A 23,461-nucleotide genomic window follows, 5' to 3' on the forward strand; every position below is an offset into this window, starting at 1 on the left:
TTCACATATGTTGAGTTATGGTACAAAATCAGTGTTGTGGAGCAACTTCTAGAAAATTCAGTGAAGATGAAGCAGGCCCAAAGTGGAAATCTCAGTAGGAACAGATTCTAGGACACCATCATCCATGCCCACTAGAGATCTTTACCTTATATCAGCATGGAAACAACCTTTACAGTTGTTTAAAAGATCTTATCTCTGAACTCATTTATATCATCCTGAGCCTTCATATAACGCCCCCACAAACCAAGCTAAATTGGGCCTATGGCACAAAATCAAGCCAACGATAGTCTCTGCCTCCATTGCACACATATCCACGACCCTGAACAAGAAGAAATCTCAGTTCTCATCCAGAGTTTCCTGAAAAACAACCATTGCTTTATAGACTGTGTGTGGAGTGAGCATGAGAGAAGCAGCTGAGAAGTCCCCATCGGACTGGTGAGTAATCACAGGAGGAGAGGAATTCTAGTCACCAAACATTCCAGAAATGGTGGGTCCAGCCCTGACAAGCTGAGAACAAGCATCCAATGGCAACCACCATGGACAATCCACCTTAGGTGCCAGCCCACAATCCTGGAACTCCCCGTACCTGAAGTATCCCTGAAATCTAGATATACCAAAGAAGCCAAAGAACCTGCAACATTCTGCTATTACCCCCAGAGACTTGGGTCACTGTCAACTCATAAGTGGTGTGGAAGGACGGGTGTCATTCATAAAGTCTGGGACCAGAATCACTATCCTTGGATCCACATTTATAAAGTAGGGCGAATCGGAAAAAAATAACCTCTGTTCTGAGGTGGGAACAAAATACCAGTGTGTATCAGAGTAGGAAATTAAGTTATCTCTTTCAGGCGGAAATGAAAATGGACAAAGCCATACTCTATGAAATAGTCATGCTTCTGCTTAGCTGGATCTAATCCAGAAGACAACTATATATTTTACTGATGGCCTTAGTAGAGGTGACTGCATTTTCTTTTTCTTCATTTAAGCTTCTTTTCAGGAAAAAAAAAAAAAAATCTCATGAACATCAAATTATTTATATTGCTCCAAATTCTTTTCCAATCTTTGTGAACACATATTGTAGCATATACATTTAGTGTTCTGTTCTTAGTTTTCACATGAGTACATTTTCATGCCCTGGCACTTGCTAGCATCTCTGTGCTTTAAATGGTTACACAGTTATTACCACAGTGTGATTCATTATTCTCCAATTATTAGGCATTTGAATGGTTTCCAGTTTTTTCTTTCAATGCAAGAGCTAAAAACATTGTATGTTCTTGTGTTGCTTCTTTTGGTAATAATAGATGACAAACATTAAACTCCTCGCTGCATAATGCTATATTAGGTTCTAATCAAGAGGCTGCTATAAACTGGTGACCTCCAGGCTGAACTTTGCCCATACAGATTTTAACTGGCCCCCAGAGGTAGGCAGTTTTTTGGTTTCTTGTTGTTTTTGTTTTTGTTTTTAGGTGGGTTTTTTGTCTCTTTATTGTTTGAATGTTGCTTAATGTCTTAAGTCAGGGCCTATAGTTCGGTTTTGTCACAATTCCCAATAATCATACTCCTATCCACTTAAATTACCTTCCTAGCCCACACAAACATTTGAGTTTTAAGTCTCTATTTCAATTTTCAGAACTACTTGCAAGATATCTTTCTGTTCTAACTACTTGCAAGATACCTTTATATCTGTTCTAACAATCTCACTGTAATTTATCTTTCCTGGTTTAATAGGGAAGTATTAATAATCTTTTAGAATTTTTAAACTTTTTTTTTTTTTTACATGCATACAGGATTCCTACCCCTTGCTAGCAATGAAAGGAAAAGGACATGAGGCAAGCCCTAACTAGGAACTTGTCATAGCTGAACTTAGTGGGAAGGAGGATAATCAAGGCTCTTTGAACACTCCGGGCTCCAGCACAGTGCAGCATACTCCACAGACAGATAGTGCCATGCCAATATCAGGGATCCGGGTTTACCCAAACCAGTAGGTGCCAATTAGGGCTAATGAATGATGTATTTGTTCATAAAAATGCAGAAGGTCACTGCCCACTATCCTCCTTAAAGGGATGTTGTAGAACCCCATTTCCCTGGAAAATCTCTACAACTGCCTCTTTCCCTTTAAAAATTATACCTGTATTTATACACTCATGCATCCTTCCCTAAAGAGGACAATCTCTACATATAAGAAGAATAAATGCTTAGTCATTTCCTAGGCTTCTAAGTCCCACTGTTAGCAGACAAATCTTATTTTAGTTTCAAAAAAGTCTATTTTCAGCAGCTTGCTTGATTACACTTATGAAATCAGTCTCCTTGGAGAAACAGATGGTAGGGTAAAAAGAAATTAGACCAGGATACCAAGACCTAGGTTCCAATTCCAGTTTTGCCACTGTGATGGAGATTGCTAGCTGTTTATAAAAACCTACCATCCCTGTCCTCCAGAGTCACAGAGCTACAGGTGGGCTACATTCTCCAGAATCACACCCCTGACCCTTGGAACTAGGCATAGCCATGTGACTACGCCCTGCTGACAGAATAATTTATATTATTTATTTACTTAAAATTATTCGACACTAAGACTCTCCTAATAAAGCCATGTTTCAAACTGATAAAATTCATACCATACAATTCACCCTTGTAATATCCAATTCATTGGCTTTTAGTATAATCACAGGTTGTGTACTCTTACCCCTACCTAATTCCAGAATGTTACCACTCCAACAGGAAACACCATACTGTACTAGTTAACAGCAACTCCTCATTCTCCCCTCTCCTCTGTATCCAGAAATCACTCATCTACTTTGTCTTTTTGGACTTGCCTATTCTGGACATTTCATGTTAAGTGGAACGAGATAATATACGCCCTTTGTCACTGGTTTCCTTTACTCAGAATAATGTTTTTGAGGTTCATTCATGTTGTATTATATATTCATATTCCATTCCTTTCTATTGCTGAATAATATTTCATTATATAGGTATGCCACATTTTGTTTCTCTATTCCTGAGTTGGTAAACATTTGGATTGCTTTAGCTTGTTGGCTATGAAAAATGCTATGAACATTTGTGCACAAGTTTTTGTGTGAACACGTTTTCAATATTCTCAAATATACCTTGAAGTAGAATTTCAGGGTTTTTTTTTTAAGATTTTATTTGTTTATTTGACAAAGAGAGAGAGCTCCTAAGTAGGCAAAGAGGCAGGCAGAGAGGGAGGGGGAAGCAGGCTCCCCGCGAGCAGAAAGCCCAATGCAGGGCTCGATCCCAGGACCCTGAGACCATGACACGAGCAGAAAGGCAAGGCTTAACCCACTGAGCCACCCAGGCGCCTGAATTTCAGAGTTCTATGGTAATTCTATGTTTAATTTTTTGAGAAAGGTGTAGGTAGTATCTCTTTGTGGGTTTTGATCTGTATTTCCCTAGTGACTAATGATGTTAAGGATATTTTCGTGGTACTTATTGGTCATTTTCTTTGGAGAAATGATTACTCAAATCTTTTGCCCGTTTTTTTAATTGGGGTATCCTTTTCATTATTGAATTGTAAGAGTTTTTAAATATATTATGGACGTTAGATCCTCCTTACATATATGACTCAAAAGTCTTCTCCCATTCTGTGGATTATCCTTTCACTTTTGTGACATATTGGCCTCTGATACACAGTTTCTAATTTTGATGAAGTTCAATTTGTCTATTTTTTCATTGGTTGCTTGTATTTTAAGTGTCAAATCTAAGGAACTGTTGTCAAATCAAAATTCACAAAGATTTACATCTACTTTTTCTTCTAAGAGTTTTATGACTTTAGTATTAACAGTTAGATCTTTGGTTCATTTTAAGTTAATTCTTATATATGGTACAAGGTAGGGGTCCAAATTCATTTTTTTTACATGTGGATATCCACTGTTCCGATACCATTTGTTCAAAGCACTATTTTTTTCCATTTTGTTATCTTGGCACCCTTGTAAAAAATCAGTTGACCATAGACTTATGTGTTTATTTCTGGACTCCCAATTCTGTTCAGTCAATCTATACGTCTGGCCTTAGGTCGATAGCACACTATCTTGATTACTGTAGGTTTGTAGTTAAGTTTTGAAAGTAGGATGTGTAACACTTCCAAATTTGTTTTTTTCCAGATATTCTGACTATTCTGGGTGCCTTGCATTTCCATATGAATTTTAGAATCATTTTTCTCATTTCTCTGAAAATGGTAATAGGAATTTTGATAGGGATTATGTTGAATCTGTGGATCACTTTGGGGAGTCCTGCCATCTTAATAATATTAAGTCTTCCAATCCATGTCTTTCCATTTCTTTAATTTCCCTCAATAATGTTTTATAATTTTCACAGTGCAAGTCCTGCATCTCTATATATGTATCTGTATATTCTAAAATATTTTATTCTTTTTGATACTATTATAAATGTTATTATTTAGTTTCATTTTAAAATAGTTCATGCTTAGAAAACAGCTGACATTTGTATATTGATCTTACATCCTATAAAGTTGCTCAATTAACTTATTAGCTCTCACAGGTTTTTTACTTTTTTTTAAAGATTTTATTTATTTGCCAGATAGCGCAAGTAGACAGAGAGGCAGGCAGAGAGAGAGGAGGAAGAAGGCTCCCTGCTTGGCAGAGAGCCCGATGCGAGGCTCTATCCCAGGACCCTGGGATCATGACCTGAGCAGAAGGCAGAGGCCTCAACCCACTGAGCGACCCAGGCACCCTCTCACAGTTTTTTAGGTGGATTTTTGAAGCTTTCCTATATATAAAATCATGTCATCTGCAAAGAGAAAGTGTTACACCTTCCTTTCCAATTTTATGATTTCCTGGCCTAAATGTTTTGACTAGAATCTCCAATGCAATGTTGAATGGAAGTTGCAAGAGCAGGTACCCTTGTTTTTTTCTTGATCTTGGGAGAAAACTCTCTGTTTTTCACTATTCACAGTATGATATTGGCTATAGGTTCTTCACAGGTGCTCTTATCATGTTGAGGAAATCCCTTCTTGTTCTAGCTTGTCAATTTTTTTTTTTTAATCACAAAAGGGTACTGTATTTTTTCTAATGCTTTTTCTTCATCTATTGAAATGATAATGTAATTATTTCTCTTTTAGTCTATTAATATGGTGTATTATACTGACTGACTTTGGTATGTTGAACCAATCTTACATTCTGGGTAAATCCCACTTGATTATAATTTATAAACCTTTTTATATGCTGCTGGTTTTGAATTATTAGTATTTTGTTGAGGATTTCTTTTTGTCTATATTCATAGAAGATCTTAGTCTCTGGTTTGCTTTTTTTAATATGTCTTTGTCTGCTTTTAGTATCAGAATAAAAATGGCTTCACAGAATGAGTTACGAAGTACTTTCCCCTCTTCTGTATTTTGGGAAGAATTTGTGAAAGATGGTGTTAATTCTTCTTTAAGTATTTTTTAGAATTCACTAGTGAAGCCATCTTGATAGATCTACTTAGATTTTCTATTTCTTCTTGAGTCAATTTTCATTGTTTGTGTCTTTCTATGAATTTGCCATTTCATCTAGGTTAAATGACTTATTGTCATACAATTATTCACATATTTTCTCACATATTTACTTACCCTTTTTATTTATTTAAGGTCAACAGTAGTGTTCCTTCTTTCATTCTTGATTTAGTAATTGGAATCTTCTCTCTTTTTTTTTTTTCTTGGCCAGTCTAGCTACAGTTTTTTCAATTTTGTTGCTCATTTCAAAGAACTAACTTTTTGGTTTTGTTGATTTTCTCTATTGTTCCAAAGAGGCCTCTTTTAATGTGCCAAATTTCTGATGTCTGCTTTACTTAAGTGCTGCAAATTGATAAAATGCAACCTCAGTAGTTATAGAATTTCCCTTATCTCAACTGTGAAAGGATAAAATACTATAGTTTAAAAGGCAGAAACTTGCTCCAATCATTGCCTGAGAACTTGGAAAGAATACTTAACCTTTCTGAGCCTGTTTACTCAAACATAAAATTAAAACAGAAACACAGATGTCTGGAGATGATGTCAGAATTATGTGAGAAGATATACAATGCATCTCGTGGCCCAGGGCCAGCCATTTGGTAGACACCCAAAGAATGCTGACTGTCTGCTTGACTGCTAAATTACATGTTGCATATAAATATACTACATTAGTGTGTAATGTACTCTATTAATCATTCCCCTCCTTTACTCACCCCATCCATCTTAAGAGCTCAGCACAGACTTTATCTTCTATCAAATCTTGGTGCTGCTTACCAAACAAATAACCATTCCAAGGTAGCGAGTATCATCAACACCTGGGCCTACAACATAGTCTGTTTGTTGTTGTCATTGTTGTTGTTGTGATCAAGTTACACGCAACAGGAAGATAAAATGGACCCCTAAAGAATATGTATCTCTTAAGGACATCCCCAAGTATCTAGCCTTCACTACATGCTTAATACATATGTGAGGAATAAATGGAGGCACTAGAGGGAGCTATAAGCTAAGGGGTTAATAAAAATAGCCCAGCTTCCTCTTTAAGTGGCTAGTGAAGAGACCATACTGGCAGATTAAATTGATCAAAATTAAATGTGTTAGTATAGACAGTCCTCAAACTAATCAGTGAGCCTGTGCAACCCAGCTTAAGAGAGTGTGCCTGGGTAAGTAGGCTATTTGGAATACAATATAACAGGATAACGCAGGAGAATGAAAGGTGAGGCAAGATTATTTTGGAGTTATTAGAAGAATTAAGGAAGTTAAAACCGAGAGGGATACTTTTGCTGTTATAAGATAAGGAAAAGACAGGAAAAGATCTAAATGTGAAGAAACTTACTGCACCACCTTCTCAGCCAAAATATTTTTGAAAGTTGCAAAAACTTGCTTTACAGAACATCTTTAGAAGTGGTACACAAGCAGGTACTCTGTTCTTCAGAATAGTATGACAGACAATAAGAAAAAGAAGAGAGGCTGGAGGCAGGAACAGAAAAAAAAGACCAAGGAAAAGTTTTATTTCTAATGCACATGTCAAAGATGATTGTTTAAAATCAACGTAGTAAGGAGGAGAAGAACATTTTACTTTTAACATTTCCTGTCTGTATTTCCGTCAAGCAAATCCAACACTAGGGCGCCTGGGTGGCTCAGTGGATTAAGCCGCTGCCTTCAGCTCAGGTCATGATCTCAGGGTCCTGGGATCGAGTCCCGCATCGGGCTCTCTGCTCAGCGGGGAGCCTGCTTCCCTCTCTCTCTCTCTCTGCCTGCCTCTCTGCCTACTTGTGATTTCTCTCTGTCAAATAAATAAATAAAATCTTTAAAAAAAAAAAAGAAAATCCAACACTAAAAACAAACAAAAATCCTAATTCTGATTTTTTTTTCATCTCAGATCCCATCTAGTACAACTGAAGTTCTAGGGGAGAACTAACACAATCCAATTCCAAGCCAATGCCTGATAAGACACCAGTGCTAAACTATCAGATGAAAGCCATCACCAACAAAACCAGCAACAAATAATTCCACTTGTATCATCAGCTCCTAACTACATACCACTAATGCTAATGAGTTCAGAAAGAACAATTATTTTTGTGAGTGCTTTGTTTTGAGGAAATAGAATAAAGTAACAGTAATAAAATGAGCAGCTGGGAAGAGGGCAGCCAGCATGAAAAACAACAGCTGAAAAGGTTCCCATGTGTGCGCACATACATACACACAGGAATGAGGATCGTCCTAGTTCATATATCAAAACTGAGGCATTTTGATAGAATATTGGCTATGAAAAGCTAATAAGATGAACTTCAACGATAAAAGGGACAGATATCAATTTTATCTTTTTTTTTTTTTTTAAAGATTTTATTTATTTATTTATTTGACAGAGAGAAATCACAAGTAGATGGAGAGGCAGGCAGAGAGAGAGAGAGGGAAGCAGGCTCCCTGCTGAGCAGAGAGCCCGATGCGGGACTCGATTCCAGGAACCTGAGATCATGACCTGAGCCGAAGGCAGCGGCTTAACCCACTGAGCCACCCAGGCGCCCTCAATTTTATCTTTTAATTTGCTTTCTGTGAGGTAGGTTCATAAATTATACATCACACTGGCAAAGCTTCCCTAACTGATAAGCTTATGGTTAAAACATTAAATCCTCTTTATTAGTTTATCACCTTCTAAAAAAGGGTATTCTTTTGGCTTCCAGTTTTCTGCTTCAGCTTCCATCCAGATTTTTGTTTTTATATAGGAGAAAACTGATGTGAGTAGGCATGAGTTTAGATTAAAATTGGCATATTTTTAGGTGCTAAGATGCAAAAATTAAAATGTGATCATGTTTAACAAAAACTTTGAGTCTATTTCAGATCAACTCATATGACTGGGATTAGGCTCCTGCCTTCTCTCTCTGAACTTGAAACAATCATGGCAAAAACATCAGATAAATAAGCGGTGGCTTTAATAGTCTTACTCATGCAAGTAGTTCACAGGTTCATGAGATAAAAGTGACAAACAGAGAGAGTAAATGGAAACATTAAGAAGAAAATATTACCTAAAATTCAGCTCAATAGTTTCTTACTTTAAACATAAATTTAAATTTACCATATAATTCAGCAATTTCACATATATATTTCAACTCAAAGGAAATGAAGATATGTACAAAGATCTGTATGCTAATATTCATGGTGGTATGATTCATAATAGTCAAAAACTGGTAATAATCCAAATGTGCACCAACAGATGAATGGATATGTGAAATATGGTACATCCATTACAACCGGATACTATTCAGCAAAAAAGAGGAATAAGTACGTGTATTTGCTACAACATGGAAACACTTCAAAAACATTATGCTAGGTGAAAGAAGCCAGATGCAAAACATCACACATTGTAGTTACATGAAATATTGAGAAAAGTAAAATCTACACAGACAGAAAGCAGATTAGTGTTTACCTGCAGCGGAAGGTGAGAAAGGAGAGTAACTGCAAATGGACACAAGGGACCTTCTGGGGATCTGAGAAATGTTCTAAAATTGGGTTATAGTCATGGTTGCATTATTCAATAAATATTCTAAGAATCACTTAATTGTATACTTAAAATGAGTGAATCTTATGGCGTGTCAATTATATCTCAATAGAGCTGTTTTAAAAATAATCCAGGGGCACCTGGGTGGCTCAGTCATTAAGCATCTGCCTTCGGCTCAGGTCGTGATTCCAGGGTCCTGGGATCCAGCCCCATGTCAGGCTCTCAGATCAGCGGGGAGCCTACTTCTCCATCTTCCTCTGTCTCGCCTTGCTTGTGCCCTCCCATCTCTCTCTCTCAGATGAATAAATAATATTTTAAAAAATCCAATAAGGTGATAAGGTAATATGCAGAGATTTTAAGTGTACACCTCAGTGAATTTTATCATGTGTATACACCATGTACCAGCACCCAGATCAAGACATAAGGCTTTTTTTGGCACTCTGGAGAGTCTCCTAATACCCATGTCTAACCATAATTCACTATCCCCTCCACAAGAGTGGTGATCACTAATTTGCTCTCCATCATGCTGATTCATTTTGTCTATAACTAAAACTTCAATGTTTCTTTTGCTCAACACAATGTTTGTGAGATTCATCCAAGTTGATGCTGATATCAGCAGTTCATTCTTTTGTATTGCTATGGAATATTCCATGATGTAAGTACACCACAGTTTATAAATTCCTCTGTTAAAGAACATCTAGGCTGTTTTCAGTTTGGGGCTATTATGAATAAAGCTGGTATGAACATTATTTTAGATGTCTGTTGGCAGACATATGCACTCATTTTTCTTGGGTACATAGCTTGGAGTAGAAATGCTGATTCAAAGAGGAAGCAAATGTTTAGCTTGGATAGAAAGTGCCATAAAATTTTCCAAAGTGGTTAAACAAATTTCTATTCCTACTAACAATGTCTACAAGTTCCAGCTGTCGCATATCGTCACCAACAGTTGGCATTGTCAATCTACTTAATTTTAGCCATTGTGCTAAAAAGACATTGTATACCTTGTAGTGTATACTCTAGCATGATTTTAATTTGCATTTCCTTGATTGAGAATGAAACTGAACACATTTTCACATATTTACCGAACACTGGGTATCTTCTTTGATGAAGTGCCTGTTCAAGGTTTTTGTCCATTTTTTAAAAGGTTATATTCTTTTCTTATTACTTCATAGAAGTTCTTTATTTTGAATACAGATCTTTTATCAGATACATGTTTTGCACGTACTACTGCCCAATCTGTGGCTTGTCACTGCTCTCTCTTAATGGTGTCTTAATTTACAAAAGTCTATAATTTAATGAAGTCCCAATTTATCATTCTTTTCTTTCATAGTTAGTTCTTCTTATGCCCTGTTTAAGAAATCTTTGCCAAGGTTATAAAATTGTTACCTTTCATAGTTGATTCCTTTTTTTTTTTAAAGATTTTATTTATTTATTTGACAGAGAGAGATCACAGGTAGGTAGAGAGACTGGCAGAGAGAGAGAGAGAGCGGGAAGCAGGCTCCCTGCTGAGCAGAGAGCCCGATGTGGGACTCGATCCCAGGACCCTGAGATCATGACCTGAGCCGAAGGCAGCGGCTTAACCCACTGAGCCACCCAGGCGCCCCTCATAGTTGATTCCTTGATCACTGATCAAATTAATTTTTGTATGTGGAGTCTAAGTTCACTTGTTTTCCTATAAAGATACCCACTTGATACTGTACTGTCTACTGGAAAAACTAACCTTTCTCATGGGGATTACAGTGGCAAATGGCCATCAACCAAGTAACTATATCATCTGTAAGTCTGTTTCTGGACTCTACTGTGTTCCACTGTTCCATTTTATCCTTGGGGAAAGCTATTGTCTTAATCACTGACACTGTATGGTGATCGTGAGCTAGGGAACATGTTAATACACAATTTGTTGTAGAACATTGTGAACCGTTTGTTCTCTCTAAGAGAGGCAAATGCCAAAAATTAACTATTTCAAGTACTACATGTCATCATTTATCTATTTTGAAGAAGATATGCTCCTCAATCAGTGAAATAAAATGCTTTTTCATCACGTAAGGCTTACAGAGTCTATAGGATCCCTTGTGTTAACTGCAGGAACCTGCTGAACTCCAGGATGCAAATGCCTTACCTGAGTAAGGTATATGGTATCCTTGAACGCCTGTAATGGATCTGGGCTTTCCGGGAGTGTGAAGTGAAATTCAACCTGACGCAGCATTTCACTGTTACCATCTGCATGATGTTGTCGGTGAAGAGAAAATTTGCTGTTGTAAGACCAGTCCTCTTTAGATGAAACCTTTCGAGGAAAGAAGAGGTACAAATTGGGAAATTAGGAGTGAAACTACTTTTCCACACACTTCTGACAAACTCAAAAAGTACTCTGCACAGAGAAAAGAGCTCAAGGTTTGCTCTGCGACTCTAATTTCACAGATAGTAGATGTTTTGTACTTATTACTGGTGGAAGAGTAGCCCTGTGCAAAGCTGAATCACAAAACCAGAATATGGCACCTATACCTTCCCTGACTCAAACCTAGGAAGTTTCACTTTGGCATTTCTTTTTCTTTCTTTCTTTCTTTTTTTTTTAAGATTTTATTTATCTCTTTGACAGACAGAGATCACAAGTAGGCAGGGAAGCAGGCAGAGAGAGGGGGAAGCAGGTTCCCTGCAGGGCTCGATGTCAGGACCCTGGCATCATGATCTGAGCCAAAGGCAGAGGCCTTTACCCACTGAGCCACTCAGGCGCCCCTCGTTTTGGCATTTCTATCAAAATTCTTATCTTATCAAAACATTATTCCTGTGTTTAGAACACTCATTGTGCTCATTTTTAAATGTCATTTTATCTATTCAAGTAAATAAATTGTCAAAAAAAATAATGGACTGAAAACAGTAATCTGTTAAAACTGTCAGTTCTTTGACAGGAATAAAATATGACTATTAAGACAGTAAATGCTTATTAGCACTTGCTTATTTGTTTCTCAATTACTACTAAATATATTTGATATATACAGATGTTTAATTTTGATATAGTTGAAGACAAAAACCAAACAATGATACTCTTTCCCCCTAACAGTAAATCTTTTTTTAGAGCCAGGCACAATTTATGTGATCTGTCATCTCCTTGAGAAGCTATCATCAGGTCAAGGTAAAAACAAACAAACAAAAATACCACACACATATTAGTAGTGTAACTTTTAGAGAAAAATAGACAATCATTCTGCCTTCTAGGTCTATGATTTAATGCTCTTTTAGCATTTGAAAAAGATGTAAGACAACTGCTGTCTACACCTGAAAATATCAGTTTAATGCAGGTTACACAAAGGCTTTGAAAAACAATCTACCGCACACTCAAAAATCCCTAAAAATTAAAAATATTAATCCCTGTTCATAAAATATGACTTATAATTCCCTAGAACCATGCAAGCCACAGACCAATCACCTTAAAAGGAAAAAACTACTCTTTAGGAATTTATTTATAGTAAAATGTAAGTAGTGCACATTACTCATGTTTGATGTGAAAGTTTTTCCAAATTATATGTATTTTCCAAAACTGGTATCACCAGACAGTTTAGAGAACACTAATTACTTCAATTACTTACTTAAAAGAGGTATTAGCATTTACAGTCATCTTGTACACATTTGAGATGCACACCTTTACCAACTGCCTTCCTTTCCTTTTAAAAGCCTGAAACACATCTTCAGGCTTCTCAGCCTTAACTGGTAATGATATGAATGTATCCCATAACTGGTAAACTTGATCTTCTGTTACGTGGAAAGCTTTCTAACTTCTGATAGTCATGGTTTGAGAGTCTATTATAAATTTCAGCTGTAAAAACATTATCAGTAGGAATCAGAAAGTGCCAGACAAGGCTCTAATTGTTTTAAGAATATTACCTCACTCAATCCCCATGACAAGTCTACAAGTCAGTATTATTATCACTGTTTTTTTAAAAGATTTTATTTATTTGACACAGAGAGAGAAAGATCACAAGTAGGCAGAGAGGCAGGCAGAGAGAAGGGGAAGCAGGCTCCCTGCTGAGCAGAGAGCCGGATGCGGGGCTTGATCCCAGGACCCTGGGACCACGACCCAAGCCGAAGGCAGAGGCTTTAACACACTGAGCCACCTAGTCAACCCTGGCAGTTCTAGAATTAAAATCCAAATCTGGGAGCGCCTGGGTGGCTCAGTGGGTTAAGCCGCTGCCTTCGGCTCAGGTCATGATCTCAGGGTCCTGGGATCGAGTCCCACATCAGGCTCTCTGTTTGGCAAGGGAGCCTGCTTCCTCCTCCCTCTCTGCCTGCCTCTCTGCCAACTTGTGATCTCTCTCTGTCAAATAAATAAATAAAATCTTTAAGAAAAAAAAAATCCAAATCTGTTTATTCCATAGCCCAAGCTTTTAATCACTATGCAATACTGAAAATGGACTATTGAAAATACTATTTTGGGCACCTGGGTGGTTCAGTTGGTTAGGCCACCGCATTCAGCTCAGGTCCTGGAGTCCTGGAGTCCTGGGATAGAGTCCCATATCGGGGTCCCAGCTCCATGGGGAGTTTGTTTCTCCCTCTGACCTTCTCCCCTCTCATGCTCTCTCTCAAATAAATAAATAAAATTAAAAAGAAAATATGATTATTTGACAAAGAAGTAATGCATCCTAAACTAGAAAGGGACATTTTAATATTTTTGTTAAATATATGGGGGAAAAAAACCTCTAACTAAAAACCTAAGTTTTATGTAAAGTTATTCTTTTGGTTTCTTTCATTTTCCCAATTACCTAATCCAAATCCTCAACTAAGCAATGTAGTTCAAAAAAGAGGAATGGTTAAATCAAGGGTTCATAATGAATAGTACATACAGAACTTAGCTTCACCTTTCCCTATGTTAAAACACAGTGTTTTGTATCTTTGAACATCATCAGGCATTTCACAAAAACACGGCAACTGCATTATTATCAGAAGGTAAACAGAAAGGCTAATAGATTTAAGAAAAAGGTTTAGCAATTTATAACACTCATCCCTCCCAAAAATGTGAAATGAAAATGATTCAGCTTCTGTGTTAGACAGTAAGCTTGAATCCAGATATCCTACTTGCTATCTGGGGATAATGATGGAACTCTCACTCTCTAGAACCTTGATTTCCTTCCAGACCTCAATCAAAGGGTTGGGGGAGGGAGGAGATCATTGCTAAATGAAACAATGGGTCTCTGGTAAAGAGCACCTGCTCAGTAAATATTTTTGCTTCTTTCTTTCCTTCCTTCCCATTTGAACACCTATTCCTACCTGAGTCAGTATACTCAACTCCATCCTCCTTCATTTTGAAACAAAAGTATTCCTAAAAAATCCACCTTGTAATATGAAAGTGCTAAAAAAAAAATAAAAGAAAGAAAGAAAAAAGAAAAGAAAAGAAAACAAGGGGTAGATCTAAGGTTACGACATTACTTATTAAAGTTAAAAATATAGGGCCCCCTGGGTGGCTCAGTGGTTAAGCATCTGCCTTTGGCTCAGGTCATGACCTCAGGTTGCTAGTTTCAAGTCCCACATCACCTTCCCTGCTCAGCAGGGAGTCTGCTTCTCTCTCTCCCTCTGTCCCTGCGCATACTCTCTCTCTAATGTTCTCTCAAGTAAATAAATAAAATCTTAAAAAAATAAAATTAAAAACGCAATATGACTGCATTGTGTGGAAGCAAAAATAGTTGGGTTCAGGTGGTAAAATTGAGGAAGATTCTGAAACTGTCTTAAAATTTTTTTTGTGGTGGGGCGCCTGGGTGGCACAGTGGGTTGGGCCTCTGCCTTCCACTCAGGTCATGATCCCAGGGTCCTCGGATCGAGCCCCACATCGGGCTCTCTGCTCAGCGGGGAGCCTGCTTCCCCCTCTCTCTCTGCCTGCCTCTCTGCCTACTTGTGTCTGTCTCTCTCTCTCTCTGTCAAATAAATAAATAAAATCTTTTAAAAAAATTTTTTTTTTGTGGTTACTTTACACAAGTAATAGGGGAGAAGAAACAAAAGTTCGTATTTATTTTAAGAGAGCGCACCTGCATATATGAGTTGGGGAGGCGCGGAGGGAGCCAAAGAATTTCAAGCAGAGTCTGTGATGAGTGCAGAGTTCAAAGCGGGCCTCCAGCCCATAACCTGAGATCATGACTTGAGCCAAAATCAAGAGTTGGACACTTAACAGACTGAGCCACCCAGGGGTCCCCAGGTACATGATTATTTCAGCAGATGCAGAAAAAGAGCATTTGACAGAATCCAATACCCTTTTATTATATAAGCACTCAGCCAACTAGGAATAAAAGGGAACTTCCTCAACCTGATAAAAGGCATATATGAAAAACCTACAGTCGGGGCACCTGGGTGGCTCAGTGGGTAAGCCTCTGCCTTCGGCTCAGGTCATGATCTCAGGGTCCTTGGAAGGAGCCCTGCATCGTGCTCTCTACTAAGCGGGGAGTCTGCTTTCCCCCCTCTCTGCCTGCCTCTCTGCCTACTTGTGATCTCTGTCTAATAAATAACTAAAAATCTTAAAAAAAAAAAAAAAAAAACCCTACAGTTAACATCTTACTGAACAGTAAAAGACTAAAAGCTTTCTCCCTAAGAAAAGGTGTCTGTTCTCACCATTTCTATTCTACATTGTACTGGAGGTTTTAGCCAGGGCAATTAGCCTAGAAAAGTTAATAAAAGGCATCCATATTGAAAAGGAAAAAGCAGAAGTAATTCTATATGCAGATGACATGCTCTTAAATATAGAAAAACACAGAGGATTCACAAAAACTATTAAAGCTAATAAATAAGTTCTTCAAGGTTGCAGAATGTATGTTCAATCTACAAAAATCAACGGTCTCTTTATATACTAGTAATGAACAATGTGAAAATAAATTAAGAAAATAATTCTACTTACAAAAAGAATAAAATACTTGGGAACAAATTTAAATAAGGAAGTATAAATTCTGTACAATGAGATTACAAAATAGTGAAAGAAGACATCACATGTTCATGGATCAGAAAACATCTTATTGTTAAAATGCTAATACTTTTGCAAACTAATCTACTGATTCAACACAATCCCTATCAAAATCCGAGTGGACTTTTCTGCAGGAACTGCCAAGGTGATCGTAAAATTGATATGTAAATGGAAGGCACCCAGAACAGTCAAAACAATCTTGAAAAGAAGAACCAAGTTAAATGAACTCACACTTCCTGCTTTCGAAACTCACTCCAAAGCTGTAAGTAATGATGACAGTGCATACTGGCATAAAACAGACAGGCAGATCAATGGAAACAAATTGAGAATCCAAAAATAAACCTTAACATTTATGGTTAATTGATTCTGACAAAGGGGTCAAGAAAATCAATGGGGGAAAGAATAATGCTTTCAATAAATGATGTCTAGGTAACTAGATATCCACATGCAAAAAAAAAAAAAGAAAAGAAAAGAAAAAATGAACCTGGACACTTTCTTCACACCATATAGAATAATTATCTCAAAATAGATTACAGATCTAAAATTAAGAGCTAAAACCAGAAGACAACACAGGAATAAACCTTTGTGCTCTTAGGTTAGAAAATGGTTACTTAGATACAATAGCAAAAGCACAAGAGATAAATGAGAAGACCGATAAGGACTTCATCAAAATTTAAAACTTCTGGGGCACCTGGGTGGCTCAGTTAACCATCCACCTTTGACTCCGGTTCTGATCCCAGGGTCCTGGGATTGAGTCCCACATCGGGCTTCTTGCTCAGGAGGGAGCCTGCTTCCTCTTCTCCCACTGCCCCTCTCCCTACTTGTACTCTCTTTCACTCTAATGATTAAGTAAAAAATCTTAAAAAAAAAAAAATTAAAACTTTTGTGCTTTAAATGACACCATCAGGGCACCTGGGTGGCTCAGTGGGTTAAAGCCTCTGCCTTCGGCTCAGGTCATGATCCCAGGGTCCTGGGATGGAGCCCCACATTGGGTTCTCTGCTCCGCAGGGAGCCTGCTTCCTCCTCTCTCTCTGCCTGCCTCTCTGCCTACTTGTTATCTCTGTCTGTCAAATAAATAAATAAAATCTTTAAAAATAAATTAAAAAAAAAAATGACACCATCAACTAAGTAAAAAGAGAACACACAAATTAGGAGAAAATATTTGCAAAACATAGATCTGATTAAAAAAAAAACAGAATATATGTATAACTCTTTAAAAATTTTTTTTAATTTAAATTCAATTTAGTTAACATATAGCGTATTATTAGTTTCAGGGGTAGAATCTAGTGATTCATCAGCTGCATATGTATGGAGCCAGTGCTCATTACATCAAGTGCCCTCCTTAATGCCCATTACCCAGTTACCCCGTCCCCCCAAGCACCTACCCTCCAGCAACCCTGTCTGTTCCCTATAGTTAAGAGTTCCTTATGGTTTGCCTCCCTCTCTCCTTTTATCTTATTCTATGTTTCCTTACCCTCCCCTTCTGTTCATCTGTTTTATTTCTTAAATTTCATATCAGTGAAATCTATGGTATGTCTTTTCTGACTGACTTATTTCACATAGCGTAATATAGTCTAGTTCTATCCACATCATTGCAAATGGCAAGATTTCATGCTTTTTGATAACTGAGTAGTATTTCATTCTATATATATACCACATCTTCTTTATCCCTCCATTTGTTGATGAACATCTGGGTTCTTTCCATGTTTTGGCTACTGCATACACTGCTGCTATAAACACTGGCACAATTCAATAACAAAAAGACAACCCAAATTAAAAAATAGGTGAAGGGTTTTTGAAAAGACATTTCTCTAAGGAAAATATACAAATGGCTAAAAAGCACATGAGAAGAAGCTCAACATCATTAGCCATGAAAAAAAGCAAATTTTCTGTAAATGCTAATCTCCAGAGAAATGTTAAAAAACACAAAAAGGGAAAATTAGTGTTGACAGAGATGTAGAGAAATTGGAACCTTCATACATTTCCTGGTGGTAATGTAAAATGGTGCAGTGTTGGGGCACCTGGGTGGCTCAGTGGGTTAAGCCACTGCCTTCAGCTCAGGTCATGATCTCAGGGTCCTGGGATCGAGCCCCGCATCGGGCTTTCTGCTCAGCGGGGAGCCTGCTTCCCTCTCTCTCTCTCTGCCTGCCTGTCTGTCTGCTGTGATCTCTCTCTGTCAAATAAATAAATAAAATCTTTAAAAAAAAAAATAAATAAATAAAATAAAATGGTGCAGTGTTTGCAAACTATGGGAAACAGTTTGGCAGTTCCTTGGAATATTAAACATACAGTTACCATATGGCCCAGCAATTCCACTACTAAGTGTATACTTAATAGAACTGAAGACATTGTTCACAGACACACACACAAAAAAAAATGTATACAAATATTCACAGCAGCTATTATTTTTCATATTGGCCAAAAAGTGGGAATACACAAAGTACATCAACTGATGAATGGATAAACAAAATGTAGTATATCCACATGATGGAATATTATTCAGCAATTTTAAAAAATGACAGGGCGCCTGGGTGGCTCAGTGGGTTAAGCCTCTGCCTTCGGCCTAGGTCATGATCTCAGAGTTCTGGGATTGAGTCCCGCATCGGGCTCTCTGCTCGGCAGGGAGCCTGCTTCCTCCTCTCTCTCTCTCTCTTTCTCTCTCTCTGTGCCTACTTGTCATCTTTCTCTGTTAAATAAAATAAAATCTTTTAAAAAAAAAAAAAAAAGACAAACTACTACATGACAGAACATGGACAAGTCATGGAAACTTTATGCTGAGTAAAAGAAGCCAGTCTAAAAAGATCACATATCTTATGATTCTAATATATGAATTGTGCATAAAAGGCAAATGTATATACACAGAAAGCAGATTAGTGGTGCCTTAGAGCCGGGGTGGGAGGAACTGAGAGAGTGGGGAGTAATTTGGATATAGAGTTTCTTTGGAGTGATGAAAATGCTCTAAAACTAGGTCATGGTTAATAAATAAAATCGGAAAAAAAAAAAAAAAAAAAACTAGGTCACGGTGATGACTGCACAACTCTGTGACTAAACCAAAAACCCTGAAAGTGTACATTTTAAATGGGTGGATTTTATGGTCAGTGAATTATATCTCAATTAGGAACACATACAACTCTGAAATAAAATCTGCCTATGAAACTGAATCTGTAGGAACAAAGAAAGTAAAATGCCATAGTGAAAGTCAGATACAGCAACATGAAAGAAAAAGGAGAAGGAAGGGGAGGAGGAAACAGAAGACAAAGGGGAGGAGACAAAAGAAAAGAAATAATTCCACCTGGTAACAGATAAAACTTTACTTATCACATTCATTTCTCTTACTGTAGCAAACCATCCAGTTCTGAATATCTGTAAGTGAAAACAGTTGTAGGATATACAGAAAGTAGCAAGTGAGAATTACTTTTATGCATGATAAGAAGTCAGGCTTAAGGGCGCCTGGGTGGCTCAGTGGGTTAAGCCGCTGCCTTCAGCTCAGGTCATGATCTCAGGGTCCTGGGATCGAGTCCCACATTGGGCTCTCTGCTCAGCAGGGAGCCTGCTTCCCTCTCTCTCTCTGCCTGCCTCTCCGTCTACTTTTGATTTCTCTCTGTCAAATAAATAAATAAAATCTTAAAAAAAAAAAAAGGTCAGGCTTAAGCAACCCTGGTTCCCATTCAATTTTTATAAATGTAAGTGAAGGAACATAATTAAAAGCAGGATCGAAAAGTTATAATTCTCAAATTGATAACTACAAGAAATTTAGCTCCCCAAACTTTAAAGAAAAAAAGTTCTCTTCTATGATCTTCCTCAACTTTCATTTTAATACTAAGCACATTTCATTAGACTGTCTATGGCCATACCACCCCGAACGTGCCCAATCTTGTCTCATTTGACTTTCTGAACCTCTGTTGAGAATGACCTATGCCCATCACCTACCATTCTGAATCACTGGGAAATCAAAAGTGGCTTACCTTTTTTAATGTACTGAAGGAAGGCCAGGACTGATATCCATATTCAGATACAAATCGAGCTTTTGGGAAAACTTTCCAATCCCAGCAATCACTGGTATAGTCATAAAAATGTACATCACCAAAATTATTGTCATATGGGTTGACAGAGAGCCAGCCTTCTTTAACAGATTCGGCCCCATTTGTAGGGCTGGATATGATAAAAGGACGAGTCTTGTCTTCCTGAGTCCAGAAATAAAATGAGTGTTTGTTTTAATTCCAATATAGTTAACATACAGTGTTAACATTAGTTTCAGGTGTACAATATACTGATGCAACACTTTCACCCTCACCCAGTGCTCAACATGACAAGTGTCCTCCTTAATCCTTATCACCTATCTCACCCATCCCCCTCTCCCACCTCCCTCTGGTAATCATCAGCTTGTTCTCTATAATTAAGAGTCTATCTCTTGGTTTCCCTCTTTCTCTTTTTCTTTTCTTTTTTTTCCTCTGCTTATTTTTTCTTAAATTCCACATATGAGTGAGATCATAACGGTATTTGTCTTTCTCTGACTGATTTAATTCACTTAGCATTATACTCTCTAGCTCCACCCATATCTGTGTAAATGGCAAGATTCCATTCTTTTTTATGGCTGAATAATAGTCCATTATATACACCATAGACACACACACACACACACACACCCCACATCATCTTTACCAATTCATCTGTCATGAACATTGGATTGTTTCCATAATTTGGCTATTGTAAATAATGCTGCTATAAACACAGGGGTGCATATATCCCTTTGAATTAGTGCTTTTGTATTTTAGGGGTAGATACCCAGTAGTGTGATTACTAGATAGTCAGGTCTGTTTTTGACCTTCTGAGGAAACTCCATACTTTTCCACAGAGGTTGACCAGTTTACATTCCCACCAACAGTGCCCAAGGGTTCCCCTTTCTCTGCACCCTCCCCAACATCTGTTGTTTCTTGTGTTTTTTATTTTAGCCGTTCTGACAGGTGTGAGGTGATATCTCACTATAGCTTGATCTGCATTCTCCTGATGGTGAGTGATGCTGACCACCTTTTCATGTGTCTGTTGGCTGTCTACATGTTGTCTTTGGAGAAATGTCTGTTTATGTCAGATCATTTACTTTTTAAAAAAAACACTGTCAAGTTACAGGATGCCAAGTGACTGCAGAAAAATAATAGAACCATTAACCTTCTGCATTCGACAACCACCAGCACCTGCTATTCACCAATCCTTTCTATCCATTTGTAATTAACACAGCTTACTCCTTAGTACCTGCTCCCAATCTTTTTCAAGAATGCTGTGCCTCTACATTACCTTCTAGCAACATGGGTAATGTACAATCTACTGCAGAAGTTTTCATCCTTGGCACTACTGACATTCTGTGCTCGATAAGTTTTGTGCATTGGTGACCAGAAAAAGGGAGCAAGGGGAGACAGAATGTTTAGCAGCAGCCCTGGCCTCTACCCACTAGATGCTAGTAGTACCCTGTACACACACCAAAAAATGTCTACAGACATTGCCAAATGCGCTCCTGTCCCTTGGAGGACAAACTCGCCTCTACTTAAGAAACACAGGTCCAGTGCTTAAGAATTAGAGGCTAAGGTGCAGGATATAAAATTAATACCCAGAAATAAGTAGTATTTCTATACACTAAAAACAAACTAGCAGGAAGAGAATTTTTTAAATTATATACACCGTTTTTCCTTTTTAAAGATTTATTTATTTATTTATTTGACAGAGAGAGAGAGAGAGAGAGACAGCAAGAGAGAAAACACAAGCAGAGAGAGTGGGGCTTGATCCCAGGAGCCGGAATCATGACCAGAGTGGCCAAGGCAGCCACTTAACCAACTAAGCCACCCAAGCACCCCAAGAAGGAGAAGTTTCAAAACAACACCCTTTATAAATGCACCAAAAAGAATAAAATACCTAGGTATAAACTTAACCAAAGAGATGAAAGACCTCTACTCTGAATACTATAAAACACTGATGAAACAAACTGAAGATGACCCAAACAAATGGAAAGATATCCCAGGTTGTGGGCTGGAAGAACCAATATTATTTGAATGTCCATACTACTCAAAGCAATCCACAGATTCAGTGCAATCCCTATCAAAATACCAACAGCGTATTTTACAAAACTAGAAGAAAGAATACTAAAATTTGTATGAAATCAGAGAAGACCCCAAATAGCCAAAGCAATCTTAAAAAAGAAAAAACAAATCTTGGAGATGTCAAAGTTCCAGGTCTCAAATTTACTACACAGCAGTAGTAATCAATATAGTATGGTACTGGCATTAAAAACAGATACACAGATCAGTGGAATAGAATGGAGAGCCCAAAATAAACCACTGATTATATGGTCAGTTAATCTGTGACAAAGGAGGCAAGAATATACAATGGGAAAAGACGGTCTCCTCAATAAATGGTGCTGGGAGAAATGGACAGCTACGTGCAAAAGAATGAAACTGTATCACTCTTTAACATCATAAACAAAAATAAACTCAAAATGGATTAAAGACCCAAATGCGAAGTCTGAAATCATGAAGATCTAAAAACCATAACAAAACACAGGCAGTAATTACTCTGACATTGGCCATAGGATCATTTTTCTTTATAGGACCCTTCACCCAAGAAAACCAAAAGCAAAAATAAATTATTTGGATAACATCAAAGTAAAAAGATTTACACAGCAAAGGAAACTACCAGCAGCGTGCGCACACGCACACACACATATCAAGAACATGTACAACTCAACACCAAACCCCGAATAATTCAATTAAAAAATGGGCAGAGGACTTAAATAGACATTTTTCCAAAAAAGACATAAAGATATCCAATGGAAATATGAAAAGATCCTCAACACCACCTGTCATCAGGAAAATGCAATTCAAAACTAAAATAATCACTTTATACCTATCAGAATGGCTAAAACCAAAAACACAAGAAACAGTAAGTGTTGGTGAGTATATGGAAAAAGGGAAACCCTTGTGCACTGTTGGTAGGAATGCAAATTGGTGCGGCCACAGTGGAAAACAGTATGGAAGTGCTTTGAAAAATTAAAAACAGAAATACCATATAATCCAGTAATTCTACTACAGGTATTTACACAAAGAAAATGAACACACTAATTCAAAAAGACACGTGTACTTCTATGTTTATTGCAACGTTATTTACAACAATCAATATATTGAAGCAATCTAAGTGTCCATCAATAGACAAATGGATAAGGAAGATGTGGTGCACACACACACACACACACACACACACACACACATACACACTCACATTTCATTATATATATTCCATTATATATATATCCCATTATATATATTCCATTATATATATATTATATATATTCCATTATATATATATATATAATGGAATATGGCACAGCCATAAAAAGATGAGATTGTGTCATTTGAGATGGACCTTGAAGACTAGGATGGATGCACCTAGAGGATATTATGGTAAGTGAAATAAGTTCAGACTGAGAAACACAAATATTATATGATTTTACTCACAAGTGGAATCTAAAACAAAAACAAAAGAATAGACAAACAAAAAGCAGAATCAGACCTATAAATACATAGAA

The 23,461-nt window shown here is 37.4% G+C and overlaps 1 protein-coding gene across 3 annotated transcripts in view; it reads right to left on the bottom strand.

Moving 5' to 3' along the window:
• MANBA (mannosidase beta) overlaps nt 1-23,461 on the bottom strand; it is a 128,128-nt gene that overhangs the window by 11,408 nt on the left and 93,259 nt on the right. For 2 of the 3 annotated variants that reach the window (XM_032333027.1, XM_032333029.1), the window contains exons 12-13: nt 19,857-20,075; nt 11,077-11,241 (exon numbers count right to left, since the gene is read on the bottom strand). In XM_032333027.1, coding sequence (XP_032188918.1) covers nt 11,077-11,241; nt 19,857-20,075 — 384 coding nt within the window. The remainder of the gene's footprint in view (nt 1-11,076; nt 11,242-19,856; nt 20,076-23,461) is intronic. The other variant, XM_032333028.1, reaches the window with a different exon arrangement.

This window comes from Mustela erminea, chromosome 2 (assembly GCF_009829155.1).
Source record: "Mustela erminea isolate mMusErm1 chromosome 2, mMusErm1.Pri, whole genome shotgun sequence".
NCBI classification, from domain to species: domain Eukaryota; kingdom Metazoa; phylum Chordata; class Mammalia; order Carnivora; family Mustelidae; genus Mustela; species Mustela erminea.